General features: G+C 37.5%; 1 protein-coding gene across 1 annotated transcript in view; it reads right to left on the bottom strand.

Annotated features, from left to right (window-relative positions):
* Window positions 1–4,910: 4,910 nt before the first annotated feature.
* Window positions 4,911–26,018, bottom strand: part of DLG5 (discs, large homolog 5 (Drosophila)) — a 56,825-nt gene continuing 35,717 nt past the window's right edge. Inside the window, 16 exon segments of the mRNA XM_009888661.1 lie at window positions 4,911–5,740; window positions 8,105–8,214; window positions 10,014–10,123; window positions 10,916–11,043; window positions 11,237–11,380; window positions 12,112–12,308; window positions 14,656–14,826; window positions 15,137–15,285; window positions 16,203–16,386; window positions 16,770–16,934; window positions 17,520–17,653; window positions 18,544–18,706; window positions 22,528–22,696; window positions 23,904–23,993; window positions 25,051–25,172; window positions 25,664–25,808. Coding sequence (XP_009886963.1) covers window positions 5,637–5,740; window positions 8,105–8,214; window positions 10,014–10,123; window positions 10,916–11,043; window positions 11,237–11,380; window positions 12,112–12,308; window positions 14,656–14,826; window positions 15,137–15,285; window positions 16,203–16,386; window positions 16,770–16,934; window positions 17,520–17,653; window positions 18,544–18,706; window positions 22,528–22,696; window positions 23,904–23,993; window positions 25,051–25,172; window positions 25,664–25,808 — 2,285 coding nt within the window. The 3' untranslated portion in view covers window positions 4,911–5,636.

Raw genomic sequence — 26,018 nt, 5'->3', positions numbered from 1 at the left:
ATAAGTGATACACATTTGCCACCATTGGGACGCACCTTAAGGGTTGCTGAGGACATGCAGCTTCTATCACCGTCCCGCAATTCAGCTCCATGTGTCTGGTTTCTTCAGCAATTGCACTTACTCATCCTTGCATCACAAACCTACTTGTTACTATAATGATGCGAGCAATTGCTAGCGCTCTCAAATCATATCTTCACAGCAGAGAAGCAGTTTCTATCTCTTACCTTAGGTGCTTTTGGCTGACTCCACTGGAATTATCCTCTCAAGATGTTGAAACTTAGAATTATTTTCACCACAGAACTCTACGACTTCAAACACATTTAGACCCCTTGCACGTATTTAGATGAAGCAATGCATTTTCAGCCTTTTATTGCTTACGCCAGCCAAACATCACACAAGCTCGAATCCTAAAACCTTAGGTTTGTCACAGGTGGGCCACAAATATTGTCTTCATTAGGTTAAACAATTAGATTATTTGAGCATCTAAATGCTAACCTTGAATGCTTTTGTGGAGGAGGCAGATTTGGCAAATGAAGGACTTATGATGATTTTAATTGATTGGCATTGTTGCTACCGAGATAAGATGAATCTGCAGCAAAACCACAGGCAAAAGCTGTGGGAAAAGGGTCGCTTCCTCTGAAGATCGAAGTCACCACCTTCAAAAAGCCGATCATCCCCTGCCTTTGGAGGAAGGCCACAGGGAAGATTACGTAAGAAATGTCATTCACATTTGCACCAAAAACAACCTTAAAAGAAAAAAAACACCGCAAAAATAAGCAAAATTTGATCGAGAAACTTTTTTTTTTTTCCCAAGCTGTTTGAAGTGTTTAATGTTCTGACAGACTCGTTTCCAATTTTGGAAACATCAGTGTATTGTTAAATATGCAGTATGGATGTGGATTAAGTTAAGAGTAAACTGCTGTCTTTGTTTTCTGAACTTTTAATAAATCTTGAGGAAGATGGGAAGGACCCAAAATCATCAGAAAGGCCAAATTGGACACTTCAGGAGTGGGGTTTGGGGGTGAGGGGGTTCTTTTGCTTTGTGTGTAGGGCTGGGGGGTGGGTGTGTTCGATTTTGGGTTGTTTGGGTTTTTATAGCCAGCAGAAGTAGTATTCTAGCTCTTGGACATTCTCCGTATACTGCTAAGCAAAGGAAAGGGTGATAAATCAAGACACTGTATCTCTGAAAGCTTCCTCAGCCACTAGGCATTATTTCCTTCAATATGACAGACAGAAAATAACGCAGAGACACACATTTAGCATATAATGTACTGTTAATAAAACATAGCAATGACAGATAATTCACCCTAATATTAAGTGACTATGTTACATATTTCAAAGATTCTGGTGACTTGACTCTTAATGATTAGATTTCTGCTATTTTACCTTCTGCATTTTTAGAAAAAAAGACTCGTATCTTAAATGTATTTAAAAAAAATCCTCTGGAATATCATATTTTACACATAGGGGAAAAAACAACCCCACTGCATCTTTTCCAGGTGCATTTTGCAGAGGAAAATTAATTACACTTACTTGAATGAGAGCTGCTGAGATCAGAATACCTTTAATACGCCTCTTCTCACTGTTTTTGAACTAAGTTACAAGATGAAATAGACATAAAATACAAAAAAACCTGAAACGTTTTCCATACTGGAAGCCTACAAGATAACCTCCAGTACTGAAAAAGTTTTGAACTTTTTAATCACACTATGATTTTCATGCACCGTTTATCTCAAGAAAAGGATCCATCTAGACAACTTTTAAATATAAACATTCATATAAAATTATTTATAATGTAATAAACAACTATTCTTAGGAAAGCTTGTAAGGAATCGTTTGTTAAAATAGAGTTGAATAATCCCAAGTTAAGCTAGTATGTTTACACTTAAGTAACAGAACCCCCTATTCACCTGGTTTTGGGATTCACACTCGCATCATTTGGGCTGCGCTAGCAAAAGCATCTCTTTGAATATTAAGAGAGAAAGTAGTCAAATTGAATAGTTATAAAAGTTTGCTACCAAATGTTCATCAAAACCAACTTTTTCAGTGAAGCACGCCAAGAATTTTCTAAGCAAAATGATACAGAATTAAGGTTGGGGGAAAAAAAAAAAATCTCCTTAAAAGTAACCAAATTAATAAGAAGCCCTTACACCCACTGACACAGCAGCCATTAGAAAATTCCCAGGAAGAGGTCAAGCACCTTTTTTATACTGTTCAGTTTGTACTGCAGGTCTGGGACCTTTACTGGTTGTCACACAAGACCAAAGTCAGCCTTGTTGGTATCTGTATTATTCACAGCAGTCTCTTTTGTTTCCAAGCCAGTGCACGTTTTTCCAATGTCAGTGTATTTTAAAAGAAACTGTCCATTGTGAAATGGAGGTGTAGAATCTTAGAAACCACATGGAGCCTTAAACGTAAGTCTAGAAAAGATTAAAAATACTGTATTTCAACCATGAATACACCTCGATCTGAGATGCATCTAGCAAAGCCCTTCAAGACTGCTGAAGGCAACATTTGCATTCACTGAAAGGGATTATCATACGGCCTCCAAATTTACCAGACACTGAAAAAGGACCCTTGTCTGAGGTGAAGAGGTTGGCAGCTGTCAGAGTGTAATTCTGGATCTGGGGAACACTTGCTCTGCAATTCAGGTCAATGTGAACAGAATGCAAAGGTTGGAAAGTGAGTAGATGCTTGTCCACACATTAACAACAGATCACACACGGGCTGCAGTATCTTCAGCCATTTTATGTCACTTTAACTATGGAGAAATAAAGTTAAAAAATGCTGATTTCTAGCTAAATTCTTTACCTGCAGCAATACATGCTACATAGTGGCTTATGAACATGCGGGGGGAATTTTCAGACTTCTGTTGTCTAGATGTATTACTTTTGAACTATTTTTAACATACCCACAGAACTACATTCTTTATTTAAACACCTGGACAAAGTTACTCTTTTCAGAACGATGACCAAATCTAGCTCCAGTATGTAGTATTATAAAATAAAATGGTGTATCAGGAAACTCTTGATCTGAGCTAGAGGAATCTTTCTAGTGTTTAACTGAGACTTCAATTCTACTTCCTTGTGGTCAGAAGTACACTAGGTACAGCTGTTACTGACCTGCCAGAACCTGCCTATTCCCATTTTCTTTGTCCTCTGTTAGAAAATGGCACCATGGTTTGTTGCTTGTGGGTTTTGTTTGGGGTGGGGGTTTTTTTTTGGCGTTGTTCCCCCCCCCCCAAGAAAAGCAGATAAGGTGCAAGTTATGCCTTATGACTGAAGGCTATTACTAGGTCTGCAGATTACAAGACGACTGACCATCCATCAGTCTGGTTCATGCTGAAGTTGACTAGCTGGCATCTGAGAATAAAGCAACAGATGAAGCAGAAAAGTCAATACACAATAGTTACCTTCCCTAAGCTTTCAGATTACTTAATGAACAAATGATGCCAGTCTGTCTGAAGTGTAAAAACTGAGGCACAGAATTCTACAATGTACCTTTAAGATAACAATTCACATTTTTGCCTATTAGGTTTTCCCTGGTTTCCATTGACACGCTCTTGAAAATAACAGTGATAGACTTGTTCTCCCATTAAAGCCTCCATCCAATCAATTGCATTTCTGCTTCAAATCCTTAACACACTGGGTCAGAACGTCTCACTTTTTGTGTCCTGTCCTGCAGTTTTTGAATGTCTTTGGTATTTACATATGCAAGGCTGGGCAAAACCACAGAACTGAAACTTGTTCCTCTCAGGCTGGCCACTCGAACCTATAGGCACCAATTTTAGTCAGAAAATAAAACCTTATATGAGGTCTCAACTAGAGTCAAGGAGAACATGAGCTATAGGCACCTTTTACACACAAGTCAAGTTATAGAAATTGACCTTTATTTAGTAATCAGTTTCTTTAACTTTTTTTTTTTTGATACAAAGTGACATTTTCATTTTAGTACAGAAAATCCATGTCAGAACAGTACCTGTCTGTTTCAGTTGTACCACTGGAGTCTACTCTGACCTCAAACTTTAAAAAAACAAACAAACAAAAAAAGAGATAAACAAAAAAAACCTGCCGTCCCTCACCATGAGAAGTACTTCGACTAGTAATTCATCCATACTATTTCCTATTTTTTAATTTATATATATACAGTATTATAATAGTATGGTATAATACTATATAAAATACTATATATATTTTATTTGTACTATAGTTCAAAATACTCTCTTTATATAGTATATAACTATGTAAATACTATATAAAGTATTTTGAACTATGAAATAGCAACTGCAAAACAGAATTTAAATTTAGGACCAGATCTTTCTTTGAAGAACTGTGCAAGAATCCCTTTTTTTAATTAAAAAAAGCTACAAACAGAAGCAAAACTACAGCCTCTAGTGTAAAACTAGACACCCTACATAATGAAATGTTCAGAACGGTGACCGAGAAGCAGTTCTACTCAAATGATAGTTTAAAAACAACTAAAATACAGTACCCAAGAAACATGGCACAAGAGACAGAAGAGACAGGTACAAAACCTGTGTTAGGAACACAGAGTCAGAAGTGCAAAAAACAAAAAGGGAATTGATACAATGGAGTTTGGTACAACAGGTAAATAAGTACTGCAACCAAAACTAAACGACCACTTATTTTTTGACAGTGAAAACACTAACAATTTAGTACCTTTCTAAAGGCTTTTAATCAAAGCCCTAAAATGTGGCTGCTTTTAAATAAAAACAATCTATGTGAATGCTACACACTGAAGTACAAAGCTTAAGAATTACCCTGCAAAATTGCACCGACATAAGCTTTCCGTATTTACAGTGTCTAAAAGTGACAGAACACAGCATGCTAGGCCTAGCTTATGACTCTTCCCCTCCAGTACTTAATCCAGGCCCAACAACCAAAAATTATTATTTCTCAACACACGTTAAACTTGGATTGTTCAGATATATTATGACGTTTAAATATTAGGTTCATGCATTAAACAAGAAACGGTATCTTTGACAGACAAGTGTTGACAGGATACAAACAGTGGTCTGCCCTGTAGAGGAGTGTACTTCCTTCTGAGCTTACTCCCAAGACGTACCTTTTCAATCCCACGTTATTACCTGGTTGTCAAGTCAACAATGTGCTTAGAAACGGTCAAAATCGCAACTAAGAGTCACATTGCGCATAAACCATTTGCTCATATTCAGAAATTTCACTCCGTTTTGGAGAGTCACCTCATTAAGTGAAAGGACACAGAGTTAAAAAAACAAAACAAAACAAAACAAGACAAGACATTCAAGTAAACAGCAACAACCAAATACTTTGAAAAAGTTTTTGTAAACTTGTCATTCTACAGGGTTTTGCAGCATTGTTAAATTCGTTACTCATGGACAAGTACACGCAGGTCGCAACCCCTCGTGACAACCTGTCCCGTGTACATGTACGACATAAGAGACAAGCTCGGTGAAGTGATCTACCCCTTCCCACGTGCCTCGTCAGGTCCTTGTGTGTTCAGTGTTATCATTCCCCTTCATGAAACAGAAATCACTTACAGATATCTTTATATAAAGACAGAAATGGACAGAGTCCGTTGGATAGAAAGTTAGTTGGTTATTTCCGTCCGCAAAGTAGTTTCACAGCGAAATAAATCTACAGCGGGCCAGCTGGGATCCACAGGACTTTGTTTTGTTCTTGATCGACGGTTGTCATAATCTGAGTGCAAATGCTTGAAAGGGCTCCTCCCTGGACAGTGCCTGGAGAAGAAGAAACACACCCCCCCACCAAATGAGACCGGAACAAACAGTTATGCCTAATCACCAAGAGCAATCTTCTGCATTTTTCTGCAAAGCGTTTATCAACAGATCAGAATTAATCTACCGTATTCAATATTTGCCAGATGCATGACTCTATTAAAACAAGAAAAAGAATAAAGAGAGCAAAGAGGTCAAGCGTTCAACACACAGTTTCTTCTGCTAGCTCTTAGCACAGCCCAGGGAAGGCACAGAACTGGTGGCTATAATCAACTAAGGCAACTGTTTTGTTAGAGGCCTCCACGTACTATTTTCAGAGGCATCAGGTGGCAAAGTTTAAGTCTAAAGATGGTCAGAACCTGCTATAATAAACCTTCTCTGCTGAGCGTGTGGTGTTAAGAGTTTTATATTTACGTGGTAATATACATAGAGACTATAGCTGTAGCAACTGGACACTATTTACAAATATTAGAAGTAAATTATGAGGCAGCTCACAGATCGTTGAGCTAAATAAAACAGCAGCGGTTGCCACTCCAATTCTTATTGTCAACTACATTCAAGGAACAAAAGGCCAACAGCAAGCGACTCCCTGAAAATCAATTCAAAAGATAAATGAACACCTTGCATTCTACCCTTGCTAAACATAACAGTCATAAAAAGTAAAATGCCAACACTGACACAGGAGAGGAGAATGTATTAGCTTTAAGCATTAAAAAGTGAGGAACTTCATGACTTGAGAAATACGTCAGCAAAGCCTCTGGCCTTAGCTACCGCTAACGCTGGAAACCCATGGAAAGTCTTCGAGGGCTGAAGGTATCATTTCCGTTCTTGAAAAGAGAGAATTTGATCTCACGCAAAATATTACTTGACTCTGCAGCATATACTACAGTTAATGATCTCAGGTGAGTTTGGATACAGAAGGCAGCAACCAACAAGTTCTATGAAACGTGACAAATGGCAGCGAGGAAGAGATTCAGATTACAGACCATGCGCACAAATTGGTGCGGGAAACAAAGTCAACTTGAAAGAGTCATTAGTCAAAAGATGCACTTTGTGAAGTAGTCGGAGCTCAGGTCTGAGAGACTGCATCACACAGCTTCACAAGGAAGCTGCCATGTCCAACATGCCTACCTACAGGCACAACACTATCACTGCAACAAGTTTAAATGTCGATGAAGTTTGAACACCAGTCCTCGCTGACTACCAGCATCCGGAAATGTTGATGACAGCAGGAGTCTGCTGTACTTGGCACAACCAGAAGGAGGCTCTTCCCACAGGGCACGTGAGAAGATACACATAGTACTCTCTTGGACTGAGTGCTACTTTCACTATCAGGGTGAAATTAAAATGCAACAAATGACTTAACAAGGAGCAGAAGATAACATGTGGTGATGCAATCTGGCCATGCACAGGTCAAGTTCTGTGAAGGTTTAGTATACCATTTGAATTAACATTTGTATGGCTATTACAGACCAGGTAAGTGATTCTGTTGAGAATGTGCAGCTTCCCTCAGGATGTGCTGAGATAGCTCTACACTAAATACATCACCCTTCCCTCCCCTGCACTTGGCAGGTATGCCTCAATATTTCTCTAAGAATCCCATTGCTTTGGGGATGAAAACTTGTGGGTTGGCTGGTTTAGTGTTTGGTTTTTTTGTTTTTTTCTTTTTAACTTTTGTTGCCATTCACATCAAGATGGCTAAAATCTCATCCCCGCTCTTTTGAATGTATGTGGAACCACATGGAAATATACTCTGAAATAAGCAGACACAGTTTTCTTTGTCTGGTAAAAATACTGTATTAACTACAATCCAGGGTTCATATAGTATACTTTATGATGTTAAAAAGGCCTCTAAAGTTGAATTTAATTATTCAAAATTACAATGCATGCTCAAGAAACCCTTGACAATTTTTTTCCCCGTCTTGAAAGATTTAAAGTATGTCTCACAAATCACTCACTAATTTACACTACAGGGTTTTTTTGTTGTTGTTTGCTTTTGGGGGGGGGTGATTTTTACAATCACAAACCAACTTATACTCTTTAGATGGTATAAAAATGACAACACTGTGTCAAGTTATCTTGACCATACTTCCAATACTACTAGCTTGTAATACAACGTTTTTAGAATCTCTTTGGGTCATAAGATTCATAACATGCTAAAACAAAACCATGTAAAAGCAAGGGATAGTACTTATTATTTTGAGATTGCCTCTCCCAGTAAAACACCAAAGCATGAGTTTTCCAAAAGGAAAGGCAGAATGAAAAAAAAAAAGTGCTCTTTGAAGGAACATAGGGTCTTTTGAATTGCAGTGTAAATGGATTAAATTGCCACTGTGTTCCTAAGTGAAACGTTGATTAAATACTAACCTGTAAAGTACTTGCTATACTCTTGTTCTATTTTTTGAGCTGTCTCAAACTGTTCTTTGGAATGTTTTTGTGTAACTTTGTCCCTCAGGAAGATTGGATCTTTTTGCTCTCTGCAAAAAAAGAAAGAAAAAAAGAAAAACCTTGTATAAGAGTAATTTATTTTTTTTAATGGACTTGAAATGATTACCTCCAGTTGGGTGAACGTAAAAGGCTAATTAATTTGCAAGCATAATTCTGTGCATAGAGTGCCATCTACCGTGTTTCAGCAGTATCAGCATAGTCATCGGGATTATTTCAGTGCTAGCAAATTTATTTGCTATCAGACCAAGACAATATTCCTTTAAAGTCTCAGAGACTGAGAGGGGCTTGAGGGAGAAAGAACCTATTTTTTTCCAGTTCACGTGAATCACATACACTCCAGTACTCCCCAACACAAAGCTGGGCTCAAGTACTGCTCTTTTAAGGGCTTGAAGTATCAAGCATTGAGCAAATACAGTATTTCTATGTCATCTTATATATAACACATTTGTGAAATTACTCTTTTTCTATCATACAAGCTGCTGGAAATAAAATAAGAAAAAATATAGAGAAGTACAAGTGGTGAAAAAAATATTTCAATTCCAATCAAGCCTTGCAACTCTGTCCTCCAAATCTGACTTGGGGTCCCAAGTAGGGGATTCTGTTTAAAAGGAAGCAGAATTCATAATCAACTAGTAAGGTCATAGAGATAGGTACTAAGACAATATGAGCACAGTTTCTTATAGAATTGAGAAAAGCAGCACCATTTTATTTTATATATAAATAAATAAATAAAATCGCTACTAAACTAACCTATCACTGCTCTCTGGCATTTCAGAGAATGCCAACAGAACCTGTGATATATCAAAAAGGCTATTTGGAAAAATCTTTGGTGCTTGTAACAGGCAGAGACAATGAGCCACTGCATCTTATTCTGATGACTGCTAGAAATCCTTGCTTGTCTAGTTCAATCGCTCTCTGTCACTTTCCAAAAAAAGGAAATAACTGTAACAGTCACCATCCCATTTCCAAAGGGGCTTAAGACATGACAGTTCCATTTATCATTCAAGTGCATAATCCTACAGTGGTAATGAAATATACCACATTGCTTTACGTCTTGCTTCTACTTGAAAGTGGTGATACTTAACCTCTTTATTAAATAGATAGTCATCAAATTTACCTACAGATCAAGAATATAAGAAGTCTTCAACTTTCAAAACGAAGACAGCACAAGTGTAAGATCTCTCAACAAAACTGTTTCTTAATGCTTATGTTGGGAGATTATGTCACTCCTTGCCAAATCAATCAATCCAAATGTGTGAAGGCTTACTCAACCATTAGGGGAGGGACTGGTGTTTGTAACTCCCATGTTCTGTTCCTGGCTATATTCGAGCAGGAAATTCCCAATTACTGAAAGAGCATGGCCTGAGAAGACCACAGTACATACACTCCATGGCAAAAGGGACTTCTGTTGCTGTTTTCACGGGAGAACAAAGGTGGGAAAGCTGAGGTTACAAATCAATTGGCACTGCATCCACACACTTGGCCCGGCAGAGAAGATGAATAGCTCTTTGTCACGGTCACCACTTAATCCTCAATGGGCTTCACCCATCTCTGTCTTACAGTTTGATACAAAGGTGAGCAGGAAAAATCTGAGTGCCTCCTGGAGTATGTAGTTTAGTCTACATTGTCTGATTTCTTTGAGAGATTCACTTAATTGTCATGCAACCAAAATGAAGACAAGACCATCTACCTCACAGCAGTTTTTATGAGGATTAATTTCCACATTTTAAAGAGATTTTAGATGACTAGGATGAAAGAAATAATAAAGGAAACAAGCTTATTTTAAGCTAAAACAAACATCCCTGAACTATACCCCTCACAGACTTACTTGATTTGTTTAGCATTTTTGTAGCGAATAAAAATTACAATAGGGTAGATATGAACACTGTGGAGCCGTTCGATGGCATGAGGAGCGATGTCAAGCAGACAATGACAATCCTAAGATCAAATGTAAATGCAAAACACTCATTCAGTTAAAGAGCACAAGCACACATGCAAATCCCCCATTTCTTCCCCTACTTAATCATAGCAACCCAACAGAATTTGCTAGACATTTAGCATTTTGGGACTACTGAGCAATTTGTACCCAAAGGATTTATAACAAAAGACAGAAGATGAAAAATTGCAAGGAATTCCATTCATAGTACCAAAAGCATGCATTGATAGAAATAAAAGTATTTGAAGAACTAATGAAATGAAAACTTAGATTGAAATATTTGCAGTACATTTTTTTTTAAATTCAAATATTCATATTCATTTTCTCTTTCAGAAATCATAAGCAAACACAAGCACTAAAGTGATGAGACTTTCTGTGGGGTTTGACAGAAAACTATAAGCAATGTACAGATTTTAATTAACATCTGTGTCTAGGATTATTATGATGTTTATGTTCCATATAACTGCATTAAACAGAATACTTAAAAAGTCTAAATCCTTGTTTGGGGAAGTAGGGGGTGGAATCTATGGAGTCTAAGAAAATAATTTCTAACTTTATTTAATAATACTGAAAAGAATATGGACATTCCTAGTTTCTACAAAGGTGAGCTTGCATAAAACAATCTTTAAACAGTTACATGCCAAAGCAAGGTAACTTATTTTATTCAGTGGCCCGGGGAACAATTCTCTGAAGGCCTTAAAGGACGACAACGCTAACATTATTTCCGCCCCCCAACATAGTTTGACTGTATATTGCAAAAGGTACAAACAACTATAGCATTATAAGTGACTCACCTTTTCTGTTATCTCTTTTATTGAAGCTACGGTTGTCACATCAAAATGTCCACTCCTCCGTTTATAATCGATAAACAGACAATCCTTCACACCCCGTTCAATGGCTTGTTGGGAAGCTTTCATAACCTCTGTTTCATAGAACCAGAAGAGATCCACTTTCATTATTATTCCTTAGACACAGAACATAGCTAACAAAACAATGTATGCAAATTCAGATTCTTGGGTTTTTTCCCATCTTTGTGCTACCGTTTAGTTCACTTATATAGATGTTACTACCATGTATTCCAAGCAAGAATAAATTGGTTATATTTGCATACTTACCAAGAGGACATCTGCAAAATTTTCCCGGGGATTCTTTGACCAACATGTCTTTCACAGCATCAAGTAAAGGTCCCAGAATAAGGACAGGCCTAGGAGAGGTACAGTCCACTTTCTGCACACGCTGATATGCCAGACTTGCAGAATCTACACACACAAAAGATTTACTTATGAAAGTATAAACGATTTTCCTGGCATTCCTCAGATATTCCACCCTAACAGTATGAAAACAACTCCCTTGCAAGGGTAAGGGCCTTGACAAGAACAAAAAATCCTCACCACATCCTAGCCGTTATTGCAATTTTCTCCACTTGACTTTTTTCTGATTGAACCTAGTGCTTCTTCCCCCTGCCCTCACCCAAATTTTAACACCAATCATTCTTATTTTTTTTCTAAATGTGTAAACAAGACACAATATTTGGTTTCTCTGGTTTGTTTTGTTGAGCTCTTACGAGGAAGTAAGAATTGTAACCAATAAGAGTTTTGTAGAGGAATGATGAAATAGAAGTGAAGATTTTTGAGCGGTGCCCAGGATGTCTGTCAAGACTAAGCAACCTGGACAGAAATTAAATAGTTGAAAGGAAGATCAAAACCATGCATCAAAAAGCAATCTTCCTCTGCAAATGAAACATTAATGCTAATAGATCTAGGAATCAACTACCAAAACAAATTAATTTGAAACACTCTGGCTTGCTTTTTAATAAAAAAAATAATTATTAAAAGTAATGTACTTTTAATAGTAATGTGGTGGGACACATGATCACCATTTTTATTCAGACCAACCAGAAAGCTACATTATTTATTGTGTCACGCTGCAGCTGTTTAAAAATGAAATAGAAGGAAAGGCAACCCCTCCCAAGTGTAACAAAGGTACTCGCCATCCAAGAAGGGAATTGAGTCTGTACTGATTGTATCAAGAGCCAGTAAATCCTTTCCATCTTTGGAACCACTTCGCTTGTGTTTATGCTTTCTTCTGAAGAATGACCTCCGTGCTGCTGCTGATAATGTCTTAGATGAGCTGTTTTCATCTTTAGCCTCAGACATGCTGTGTCTCCTGTAGAACTCCTGATCCATCCTATAATGAAACAGACTAGTTGGTATTTAAGCTTGTCTTTTTAAATTTTTCCAACAAACAATATCACCACTGCTTCTGGAACACACTGGAAATGCTCATCTCAAGCCTTAGCCCAAGTATCTTCATCACAGAAAACTAATCAGAAACAAATGTTAATATAAATCAAATAATAAGCATCTGAAAACCTCACACTACCATCATTTCCTCAAGGTTCTTATATATTGTCATGGTTTTGGCTGTGAGAGTTGACTTTCTTGCTAGTAGCTGGTATCGTGCTATGTTTTGGATTTCGAATGAGAATGGCATTGATAGCACACTGGTAGTTTTGGGTTGTTGCTAAGCAATCAAGGCCTTTTCTGCTCCTCACACCGCCCTGCTAGAGAATAGGCTGGAAGAGCACAACAAGTTGGGAAGAGACACAGCCAGGACAGCTGACCCCAACTGACCAAAGAGATATTGCATACCATATGACGTCATGCTCAGTATATATATATATAAAGCTGGGGGAAGGAGGAGGAAGTAAGAAATGTTCAGAGTTATGGCATTTAGTCTTCCCAAGTAACCATTACACACGACGGAGCCCTGCTTTCCTGGTGACGGCTGAACACCTGCCTGCCCATGGGAAGGAGTGAATGAATTCCTCGTTTTGCTCTGCTTGCATATGCAGCTTTTGCTTTACTTTATTAAACTGTCTTTCCTTCAACCCACGACTTTTCTCACTTTTACTCTTCTGATTCTCGCCCCCATCCCACCAGGGTGAGAGTGAGCGACTGGCTGTGTGGTACTTAGTTGCCAGCTGGGGTTAAACCACAAGAGTTCTTTTTAGCACCCAATGTGGCGCATGACAGGTTGCGATGACAAACCTGATCAGAGCACGTTAGAACAAAAGTGTGATACGCATTCATTGTATTGGATTGATAGTCACAACATTGATTTATTCGCTCTCAACCTTGTTGCTCTCAGGGCTGTGTTCTGTAACACCGTATCTGCTGTATGTGCTCCCTGTTGTGCTGTTTATCATCCCTGGGAAGCGGTCAAGATTATAATTTTGCTGTGCTTTGTAGTGTGGACTAATGATATGATGAAATTGTGTGTGCTGTTGCTGTACTTGCTAATGATTAAGAGTGACGAACAAGGCGAAACGGCAGCAGCGGTTTCATCTCTGTACTTCGGGAGCCGTCTAGCGGAAACTTTTAGTAATTACACTTCTTTACCTTTTCTCCTCGGAGGACCAGTCTGTGGGGGAGACACTCTCTCCTTCACCTCCCTCTTCTCCTCCAGCCTAACTACAACGGCGATGAAGAATTGTGAACGCCCTTGGGATGCTCAAACCAGCACGCTTCTATTGCTAGGTGCTTCATTACTTCTGAATATGTTTCAGGTCTTGCTTAGGGTTGAACCATGACAAATATAAATAGCAGCAAAGCACAGAGGGTGACCACTCTGACAGGCAGGGCAAAATTCTCCAAGGCAGAAGCAGCAGTACACACCTATTTGCCAGTAAAGTCAGCCTGACACAGAAGTGAAGATCCCATTCTTTCTATGAAATTGCATGTTATATTCATCCTTACAAATAACTTACTAGCAGTCCAAAATAACAGTTTTATTTTATATGAGCACAAATATTTTGGCCACATAACACATGTAAAATGTAGTTGGTTTTACTATCCATCTTCCAGTAACAAGCCTATCAATGATGTGTGTCGGTCTGCGTGTATATATCTATATATACATATATATATAGTACTTCCACACATTCCAGATAGTGCCATTGTCCCACTGTCAGGATGAATTTTGAGTTACGACATGGAGAGAAGACTATTAGAAGAAATGGAAACCAGAAAACCAGTAATCTTAAAATGAAAAAATATTTTAATCCCTGAGTGATAACTAATGTGATTTCAGTAACAATGTAAAAATTTTAGTTCCTGCACTCTTAACTGTTCTATCAACCTTACAAGATTGTAGATACACAGCCTTACAGCGATGTTGCTGTCCACAGATAACTAAAACCACTGATGCTTCCCAAGAATGACTGTGATAACCTTGGATTCAAGGATATTTTTGCTGTTGCTATTCTCACTTTTGTTATTGAATTGTCTATCGCAACACCAACACTGGTCTACATATCACTTCCATTTCTGGTTTACTATTTAGTAGCATTAAAAACAATTTGATAGAGCAACATATTTAATTCAATGTTATTCAAATATACCATCCCTAAAATGACACGTCTAAGAATTAGTATCTCCCAAAAAGACTAGAAGCAAACAAGTCTTTTATACCATATCTCACCAGACAGACTTCTAAAGACTGTAAGATAAATACTGTAACTGAGGTGACTCACATATATTTACTTGGAATCTGTCCTCTTTCCAGCTTCTGAGCATTCTCGTCTAGCTGCCAAGCCATCCAGCAACCGAAGTTTCCCTGTGGTAGAGTGTCATCAACATACAATATGTCATCTTTCTTAAAGCTTAAATCCTGTTCCACCTCTGCCAGACGATCATAAAGTGCTCTGGAAAGGAAGACATAAAGAGGCTCTGCAACTGATCTCCATCAACTCAAGGGAAGAACGTGCATACTTATTTTGAAAAAAGTTAACAGATTAGTGGCATACTGTACATTTCAAGAGCATACGAGTTTACAGTGAAACGTGCAGCCTCTACTATGCTACAGATCATGTACTCACTGTCAAAGACTAGTTGGGATAAATTAGTAAACTTTGAATTTAAAATTGTGGTAAGGCTGATGTACTATCTCTCTCATGATGGTCAGCATATTATCCTAACAGCCGTATGCTGTCACTACCAGTCATGCTCAAATACCTGATATAGAATCCATCTCCTGGAAGCTCTTTTATCTTATTAAACTCTTCTATTCTGTATTGAGTCTTTATTTTGATGTTTTCTCCAGGCTTCAACATTTCAAGATAAGCTTCCTCAGCTGTTTTATTTCGCATATCAATGGACCCATACTGCAAAACACAGAAACCCTTAGGTGTGAAATTGTATCTTAACAGGCAATAGAATTAGGCGAGCTTGAAAAACACGCAAAATGAGTTTGTTCTTCCCACTGCCAGGCTCTATATACAAGTAAATCTTGCCACTTAACTCTAAGTTTGCACCTTAAAATGTCTAGCAGGGGACTGAGACATGGGGGTGGAAAACAAAATACCCAAGTGAACGCAGCAGATACGCATCGTGAGAGAAAGTCTGCACTACTTTAAATAGTTTTCAAAAGGTAAGCTGAGAATCATGAAATTCACACTGGAAAGAAGTTAATATTTTTAGGGAAAGCAAGTGGTCTTATGGAAGTCAGAGACACAATTACAAAGCATAATCTCCATCTGGATACTAAAGGCACAACAGGAGAGTCTCCATGCCCACACTGTTTCAATACTCAGTTTTATCTGAAAAGCTCATAAACACATATGTGTTTATCACCTTAACAGTCCTGCCAAGTAGATAAATATTCTCATTTCAGATATAGAAAGCAGAGTCCAAGACATATTGCATGGCTCTCCCTAAACTCTGATTAGAATTTCATAGCGATAAGATCAATATTGTTCACTGTTTTGCAGTATTTTTCATGAAAGATCAAGAGAGCAGGTGTTTGTAATTCCAAGTGAACATACATTAGTCCCTCAAACTGGTGGGCAACTTGTGCTCTCAACTGTGGTTGTTCTCCAGGTCTACATCATCCAGCTCTTCAAATGTCACAGTCAGAATGAAGGTTATGCATTCTCACCATCATTACTTGGGTTTTGTGGCAGGAACTCAAGATTCGCAGAACATCTCCCATTGCGAGACAGCACGATTCTTTGTCCAACTTCCTCTTGATACCATCCTAGACAGTTTGTCAGCATGCTGCAGGCTTTTCTTAATAGCTTACCTCAAGTATCATGTCACCCAAGACTAATCCATCAGGTCCTTTTGCTGGACTATCATCATCTACATCTGAGACAAATATGCCATACAGGTTTCCACCACATATCTGGATCCCAAGATCCACTTGGGACTTCTTAACAACAACAGTTCGAGGTTCAGGGGTCCTTTTGTTTGTGTCCACCGGGGCCCTTTTGACAGGGAGAAATAACACACGTACTTCAATTTTAAAAGTTGCATTGCATCCAACCAATTAGCCATCTGAAGAATATATATTTACATAATTATTCTTCAAAATAAGTCACCTACAGATACAGTCTTCTAATACAAACATATGTTCTTTGCAGACCTTCTTAACGAAACCAATCTTGTAATAAACTTTCTTCATTCCTCGCAGACCCTGTCTTTCAAAAATAGTCTGAAAACATTTTATCCTGGGGCCCATTTAACTTGGCTGCCCACTTACTTCCACCAGACACAGCACTGACAGAAGTACACTTGCTTTTTAATACCCTTCACATGCACCCTGACCATTATTTTTTTTTTCCCTTAAGGCAAAAATTTTACTCTGTACCTTAAGGAATTCCGGGGACTTGTAGTTGGCGTGGTTTGTTTGGACGGGGGTGTCATTGTTCCTTCATCCTGTTCACTCACAGTATCGATTACGGAATGATTGTCAGGCGTTGCAGCTCCACTGCCTTGAGGGGTGGAATGATTACTCACAGGTTCTAGGCGAGAACTAAGAGGAAATAAAAAAAGAATGGAAGACTGGTGAGTTCGTGTTTCACCAATGCCAAATATTTTCCATGCAGACAAAGTTTTTAATTTGGCTGTAAATCAAGTATAAAGTAAGGAGAAAAAAAAAACCAAAACCCAGACAGAATGCCAAATAACATATGTTAACCATAAGTCTAAGAGAAAGATAAAGCTCAGTTTTCAAGTGTGATTATTCATAAAAATGGGCTGGATAATTTCACCAGGTCATATGCCTTCTCTAATTAGTTTTTGGGAACTCCAACTACAAAAAAAATTAAAACCGTTTTGAAGTACTGGAATCTCATAGTCCTAGGAGGAAGTCATCTTTGGTTTTAGTTTAATGTATCTAAGAATTATGCCCAAGGAAGAAAATATAGTGGGTGCATCAAGCATTTTTCTTTTCTTTTTGACAAGCACGTATTCACACTTTACTTGTCTAAGCAATCACACTTCTTATCAGCACAAATGTGCTGATGTTTGCAAACACATTACCTGCACAGAAGTTATCTACTAGCTAAATAACCGCATGGACCAGAGAGTATTTTTTCCGAAGTCTAGCAAGCCTTACCTTGATCGTGAATGATTGCCAAGCTGATACATATGTGGGTTATACTGAGCCAGAATAGTAATGGTGTCACACTGCTGTCCAATGATTAGTCGAGCCTGTTGCTCTGTAGCATTTCTCAAATTTATTCCATTAAACTAGGGGAAAAAAATGCACAAAACCAGGATGTCAAATTTTCAGATGGAAACTAGCAAAATCATTCTTCCAGTCTTCTACTTAGGTTAATGTCTAAATGCTGACTAATTTCCACTGGGGTAAAAGAAGGATTACTCCTTGGAAAGAATCACTGTAATTTTAAAATATTTGGTAACCTGACCATGAGTTTAAAAATCTTTTTACTACTGAAAGACATATGTATTCTGAGCTGTGTTATGATTTGATATCACCGATTAAATACAAGCTGGTTCCGATCACCGATCTGAATAAATTCAGGATTTAAAGATAAATTTAGATCCATGATCTATTCAGGACCACTGCAGTATATTCCACACGCTGTGCAACAGAAGATGCCTTAACATAGACAAGCATGAACAGATCTAGTATTTACAAAGCAGCTCTGTACTTTACAAAAGGCTCCTCCACATGTTTATCTAGTACTGTAGGCAAACACATGACTGTAGCTAATCTAATGCCTACCTGAGTATTTTTTAAACCAGGTATCTCAGATAACGATATGGGCACAGCAAGAGCAGCATGAAACAGCTGCTTAAATATTTACTCACCTTTATCAGGCAGAGTATGGTGTTGGGACTATATTGTTTTAAGTACCGAAACTAGCTAGCTTAAAATTTAATTGTATCTATATAAGATGCAATGCAGATCTACCATCAAAAGACATTATGTTATGATAAAGCCTGACAAAAAGTCACAACAATCACAATTACTGGAATAGTGCAATACAGAGTAGCCTTGGCTGTATCTCACAGCGCACAAGCTTTCACAAGATGCTATTTTGGGGGAAAGTAGTTATGGCTGGATTCATATAAACTGATTCATTAAGCCAGAGGAATAGTAAGCAAACAATTACCTCTAGTAACTGATCACCATACTCAAGGCCAGCTTGATGGGCAATGCTCCCACCTGTTACTTTAGAGACAAATATTCCACCATTTTCTCCGCTCACAATGGAAATCCCTAGTGGCTCAGAACCCTTCTGCACTTTAACATGACGTGGCTCTTCCATGTAGGGCCTTTTAGAGGAGATAGTTAAAACTGATTTGGACAAAATTGCACTTGAACCATCACAATGTCAAAGTAACATGCAATACTTTATGTCTGTTTGAACTATAATAATAAAATAGGTTTAAACAGTTACTTTAAAAAAAATTACTGTCAACTGTCTTAAACGCATTCCTTTAACACCATGCAACGTACAGTGGCAGAAGTAAATGTGTACCAGGTACATGACTGCTCTAAAACATTATGGTAAATATGAAATTATAAATAGTATGGTGGTGAAGTTGGTAGGAAAGAAGCTTCCAAATGCATATTATATAAAAGTAATTGAACCACCGTATATAATATGTCATTTACAGACCATATTCCAGAAATGTATGTCACAAATATAAATGCTGGGAGTCTTTATTGCCAGTGAAAATAAACACCATAAATAATAAGTCGGTAAACCAAAGGACAGCAATGCACAACTATCAGATTTCACATGTGTATGCAGGGAAACATAAATTAGTAATGAGAATTAAGCAGTTGCAAACTCAAGCCATTAAGACAGCAGTTTGCATGGTAGCATTACAATTACCATGCAAATTCTCCTCAGGGCAATTAACCAAACATGTAAAATAGCACGAAGTGCGCAATACTGCTCGAGAAGGACAACCTTATATCAGGCCAACCTCAAACTCCTTAGTGATGAGAACCTAGGCCTAGGAGCCACAGGGATTCTCAGAAAAGACCTATTACGGAACAGATATCTGAAAGATGTAGAAGATTTGAGAAGAAAAGAACACTTAGAAAAAGACACACAGTAGTAAGACACTAGTAAGTAGAACATTAGAACGGCTTATACAAAGGAAGACCCTGATACATTCCCCTTTCCTCCCGCCGTAGTTAGGACATCTCCACCTGTACAAACAGGGCTGGTCCCTTCATGGTGCGTATAAACAAACAATTGCCTCCAAAAAAGCACTGGTTCATATTGCTGTGAACTTAATAATGTCTACACAGCAAAAGGCATCGTTAGATCTTAACAGCTGAGCTCCTTCTGAATGAATCAGCTTGGGAACCCGGTGTGGTGTATTTTTTTATTTTCATAGCATTTTACTGCCTTTGATATCCATTAATTCAAATGCTTTCTTCCCTAACACTTCCTTATATCATATAGACATTCCCTAAATCGTGCCAACTGCTTAAACTATTTTAATTGTGCTGTTCAGAGACCAGATGAGTTAACTGGACTTCACTCGCTACTACTAACGTGCTTCAGGCTGAGGAAAGGTATTTTTGGAAAGAGTAGGACTTGGGGCTGGGAGCAGAGGGAAGAGGACATCATTTCATAAATTACCCTTATTGCCACAGTCTTTGAAGGTAACTATTTGGTAGCCTTCTGCAGTAGAGGCATAATACTTTGCCAGCTTATTAATGCATAAGAGATAAAAACTGGCTGCTGATGTGAATGCAACTCTGGAAGCCAGTAATTCTTACATCATCATCATCATCACTGTTAGAAGAATGCCCGCAGAGCTTGGCTATCAATGAAATAAAGATAAGGTAGGTTTACTACCATCAAACTTAAACTGAAGCCCACATTTTTTGCATGTAGCATCTTAACCAAACCGTGCTAACTCCCAGAAAATTGCAATTTATGAACTTTTTTTTTTTAAACTTATTATGAACATGTAAATCATGATGTTATATGAAGCTTAAGATCACAAAATTTATCAAGGCGTACTACCTCATTAAAAACTAAAATTATATCTTTCTGAACTTTATTTATTGTACCTTTCTGCTTTTCCATCTACCACACGCATTTTTAAATTTGTTTTGTTTGTTTGGTTTGGATTGCAAGAAGACAGAATCAAACCCATACAAATTCCACAGGATCATTATCTTAGAATTCTAGTAAATACAAAATGAAAGATAACTAGTAATGCGTGTAGTAGAGAATCAATAATAAAGTAAAACAGAATGATAACATTAAAAAGGTGTCTTGATAATATTCAGACTGCCTGCCAGAATCACTAAACACTGATTGGAAAAAATGTCTTAATTGATCAGATCTTTTAATTTTCATTTGAATTAAAATCAACAGAACAAACAGAAACATTCATTTTTCTTTTTATCCGTATTATTATTATTTTTATCTGGAGAAAGGCAAAGCAAGTTACTTGTATTCTGTGGGGAACAGAAAGAATTATACAACCAATTAACTATTTAAAATGCTGTCTAGGCATCTTCAAACATCTAAGGATAGACTTAAACTGGCTACTTTCCTAAAGTAAGAACTTTTGCATTTCTTAGTTTTTTTGTTTTGCTTTTAAAAAACAAAACGAAACAAAGCTTACAATTATATTCTTTTTAGAAAGTCAATTCAGATTACGGTTTATACATATGCACAGCAAGCGTGAAGGGGCTGGAACCTGATGGTACTTCAATGGTCTGATCAGCATTAACAGAAATTGTTATTTCCCAGAGATCAGAACATGTATCTTGTTCTCAGTGATACAAAGTTATAGGGGCGTCAAAATCCTAGCTTTTTCAGCTGAACATTATACATCATTAGTCATGGGAAAGAGAAAAGAAATTCTGACTTTGAATTTGCAAGTGACAATTAGAGGAACATTTATATGAGAACACAAATCGAGTACATGTAGTACAGAAGTCACACTGAAGTAAGAAAGAATGAAAGTTCACAAAAACCTCTTTACATTCTCTTTCAAAGTAATACTGTCCTTTGGACACAATATACATTCTCAAGTTACTATGACAACTTAGTTATCAATTCTTTAAATGAGACAAAAGTTTCATGTAATATCTCATGAATAACTTTTTATTACTACCACAAAACTTAGAATACAGAATATCCTTATTACTTTATCATTTGCATTTTTTATGGTCAGTTCTTTTACATAAATCAAGCAATACAAAGGGGTCTTGAAGTCCACATAAATGTAATCTATTCCAACACATCATAGCTCCTTTACACTGCCAGAATGGCGTTCGGCTGCCTTACTGTAAATAAAAGCCTGATTCTTATTTGTGTCTTGCTGTTCAATGCTTTGAATTAATGCAAACTTTTTCATGTATTCAGTCTGGCCAGATCATGATAAACTGAAATCAGATGTCCAAGGCTGATACCATAAGCAACGTATCTTGAAGATGTTCATCATGAGAAACAGAAAGTCGTATAGTCGAAAGTCATATCGGGTTCAAATTCTGCAAGCAGCTACACATATACTTAATGCTATTGCTAGCAGCGGTCCAGGTACAGCCAAAGCGATCTGTCACAGCAGTAAAATTGCATCTGTACATATGGATACGTTCTTGCACAGTTATGCCCTCAATTTTTCATGTCATCTGGCTAAATCGAATCAAGGCACAGTAGCTAGAGCACATAACCTACAACACGAAGGCACCTGATATTTAGCTATCAGATGTTACTTAGTCTTCGTTTTATTTAGTTTTCCAGAGTACAGAACAAGCCTATCATAAAAAAGCATCTGAGGTAGTTCAGCTGAAGGGGTGTATCCCAATTCAGACCACTCTTATTTGGTGTGGCCACTAATTTAACATGGAAGAAATAAAACCCTTAATGAAATTCCTTAATTTTCTAAACTCAATAATCTACTCTTCAGTTTTGAAGAAAAGATCCACACACAGATCTCTTACATACTTTGTGAAGAGAATAAGAACATTGAGTAACAGGACCTGAGAAGCACCTCTGCACCTACCCATTTGTCACTGAAATTAAATGTTCGCATTCCTTCAGCCCAATAAACAAATGTACAAGATTTCCTCAGACACATTTGTATTAAAAGCAATAACACGGGGACCTTACCTATCTTTTCTACGTTCTCCAATAGATACTGGGCTAATAGAAATCCTAGGTAACGTAGAAAGGGAGTTCTGAGACTGGCTGCTGGCGAAGGAAGACGTTTCCAAGTTAAGAGGTGACTGTGGAGGAGTAATCAAGCTGGGACTGCTACATTCAGAGTGTGACAAGGAGCCTATGGAAAATCAACAGTTGCGTTTTAGTATACTGCATCTGCCAGTTTGGAGACCTACACAGACATAGTGAAAGACACCATGCACATCTGAGACAAGAGACTGTTCCCTAGCACTCTATTAACCACGTAAGGAGGTTAGAGAGACCAGAGAACTAATTTCAGACAGTGCAAACTTACTGTCCTTAATGACTATATGTCAAATCTGCCCTCTGTAAGTCTGCATCCAACTCCTGCCATTCTCAACAAGGAGAGGAGGTTACAGACAAGCTACACCGTATGCACGTCTGAAAACACTTAGCAATACAAAGTTAAAGAAAAATAATAAAAAACAGGGAAGGAGAAGTAAAATAAAAATTGAACATATGGATTTATTTTCAAATCAAATATTTATGTACAGCCCTTTCCTTTGGGTAGGGGATACATTATGAAACACCTGAAACCACCAACAAAACCCCAGCACTGATACACAGAGAAAGGAAAGCTCTGCAATTTCAAACAAGCTAGACATGATTTCGCTTGCATCTCTTCCCTGGTTGTACCCTCCCTGAGTTAACTTACTGAACCAGTGCCCCGACAGAAACATTCAGTTTGCTTCCTCTGAAAAAGCTACAGAAAATAAATCTCAAATTACTAATCACAAATTAAAACCATCTGTATGACCTGCATTTGCCCAGATAGGAAAACCACTGCATACAATCCATTACAGCTACAGAACATTTGAGCAATGATAGCACTGAAGAGTTGCCGTTTACTGTCATCAAACTCTGAATTCTACAGCTCTCCAGCATGCCAACTGGTATTTGTATCACGTCTTTAAAAATATTTTCACTGCATTTAAAAATATAATTTACAATCAGTAATGCAGTAATATGCAAAACAACATACTTAAAAGTTTTAACAATGAGAGGATTCTTTAAGACATCATTCTAGAAGAAAACTACAACTGTAAAACATACAGCAATGCTTATTCTTACTTATTTTGTGCACTTTTTCCTTAATGCCATATCCTAGAGTCAACTAACAGAAAAATCAACTCTCACTGGAAAATTTCTTTTTTTTAAACCTTTCTGTGGCAAAATGCAAATTTTGAAACCTTAATAAAATTGACATATTTAGATTTTGGTGCAAGCTGATATAACAACTGCAAAGGCTTTAGATTGGTAATACTGAAAATAGTACGACTGAAATTACTGATGAAATAATTCACCTCGGTCAGAGCCCATCATAGACCTTGGATATCTTGGTGTTAAAGGGATCTTAATTCGTTCTGTTCTGTATTGCAAGTTACTTGAAGAACCTATTTTTACAACAAGAAAACATTACAATGATAAAAGTAAAAGCAACTACATTGAACAAAAAAGTACAGTTAGATTCTACTTCTTCAATGAGCATTAAAATGACCTCTGAACTTATGCACAAGCCTTGATGATTACCCTCCTATAAATCGTGTATATCATATTTCTAGTAAATCACCTTGATTGGATAGTCAGTATAAAGAGAGCACAACGCAGCTCTACAGTATATATACACTGTTCACTCTTGTATGAAAAATACTTCGAATATTTTTCAATCAAATGAAACTTAACTTGAAGTCCGAGGGAGAATCTAACATCTCTGTTTACTAATAATCCATGGGACTTTCCAAAAGGCATTTAAAATATTCTGATTACATTCTGCTTAGATGAAGACATCATTTTTTGACACTGCTTGCAAACTGTTATGCCATTTTTTGCTGCAGTTACAAAGCCGCCATGCTGTATTCAGATGGAACTACCAATCATTGATGGACCACAAACACGCACAAAAAAGTTATTAAACAACTTAAAATCTAAAAAATTCTGAAATGTTCAAACGTCATTGCTACAAAGCACATATTTGCTTTTGTATTACTAGGATATGCATAAACAATCTTACACGCCAATCAAGCAAACATAAGCGTAACTTATCTTCCAACAACACAATTTACTTTAGGCCATTAGCCATCCTTGATTTTTTGTTCTGGGGGCTCTCCCTTTTTCTCTTCTCTCCACCTCACTGAACCTCAAAAATACTTCAGCTGGGCCTCCCATCTTTATAAGGGTACTTTCCAACAGTAACAGCCATGAAAAGGAGAATCACTCACACAGACACACAGCATTTTAAAGAGACTGTAAAGAACGAATTAAACACAGCTACTTCCAGGGAACACCTTTAGCCACAAACCCACAAAAAATGAAGGAAAGGAACACAAGGAAGCCTTTAGGCTTTGCAAGCTATGACAATCCCATAATGCATGTAGTTAAGGAATTTTCAATTTATCCTTTGTCTCCAATGTATAGGAGTCCCACAGAAAATAAATCAGAAAAGCTAGTTACCAAGCCTTGCGCTGGATGGTAATGAATTTGAGCCATGAGATGCTCTTGTACGTGAATTTTCAGAGTAGTCATTGGAGTGTTTATGACTTAGGTCCAAACTCAGGCGACCTTGATGCTGGGAACTACATCAAAAGAAAAGGAGAATAGGGCAACAGTTACAATGGGAACTTCAGAAAATAGCAAATTGGCCAACAAAAAATTTCTGTTATCCCTGAGTTACTGAGTAAAATAAATGCTCCTCTCCTTCCCACTTCCTAATCATTTTATTAATTAATATGTCAGAGGAAAAAGAGCCTAAAGTGCTATAAAAAAGGGAAGAAGGCTTTATTTGTTTTGGCAAGGGCAAGAAAAAACATTAGAAACTACTTCATTACAAAAATAAATTTCTTTGTCAATATCAGCCAGCAGAGCAGAGGGAAACCTAATCCATCAGTTACTGAAAGACATGAAAGCAACTGGCACATCACTTCTACGCAATAATGGTTTTGAGAACCCTGGGTCAAACTAACACACAACAGCAGAGCATTTCACTCTGCACTGTATAAAACAACTACCAGAAGCAATCTCATCCTAATGAAAGCAAAAATTTAAGGAGATATAAATTTCAAAACACCTGGGATGCAGATGCTGATGGCATATTTGGCTGGCGACTGATGGGCAATTGCTGGTGTGAACTCTATGGCTCCAGGCAGTATAGATGGGATTTCTCATCACAGCAGTTACTGCAGGGCATGGTGCTAAGCTTCTTGGTACAGTACCTGCTTAAGATGATAGAAAACACATTCTTACCAACATTATTAGCGTATAAACTACATGTTTTAAGTATACTTAAGTATGTATATAATTACGTATTAAAAAATCTGCATGTATGAACATGTATCTAGAAATAAAAATTATTAGCATACAGATAAATACATTATTAAGTACCACGTGACACCTTTTAAGCAGTACATGCATATTTCAAATCT

The sequence above is a fragment of the Charadrius vociferus genome, unplaced genomic scaffold, assembly GCF_000708025.1.
Source record: "Charadrius vociferus isolate BGI_N301 unplaced genomic scaffold, ASM70802v2 scaffold187, whole genome shotgun sequence".
NCBI lineage: Eukaryota > Metazoa > Chordata > Aves > Charadriiformes > Charadriidae > Charadrius > Charadrius vociferus.
The sequence above is the reverse complement of the archived record's forward strand: the minus strand, read 5'-3'. Positions and strand labels throughout refer to the sequence as shown.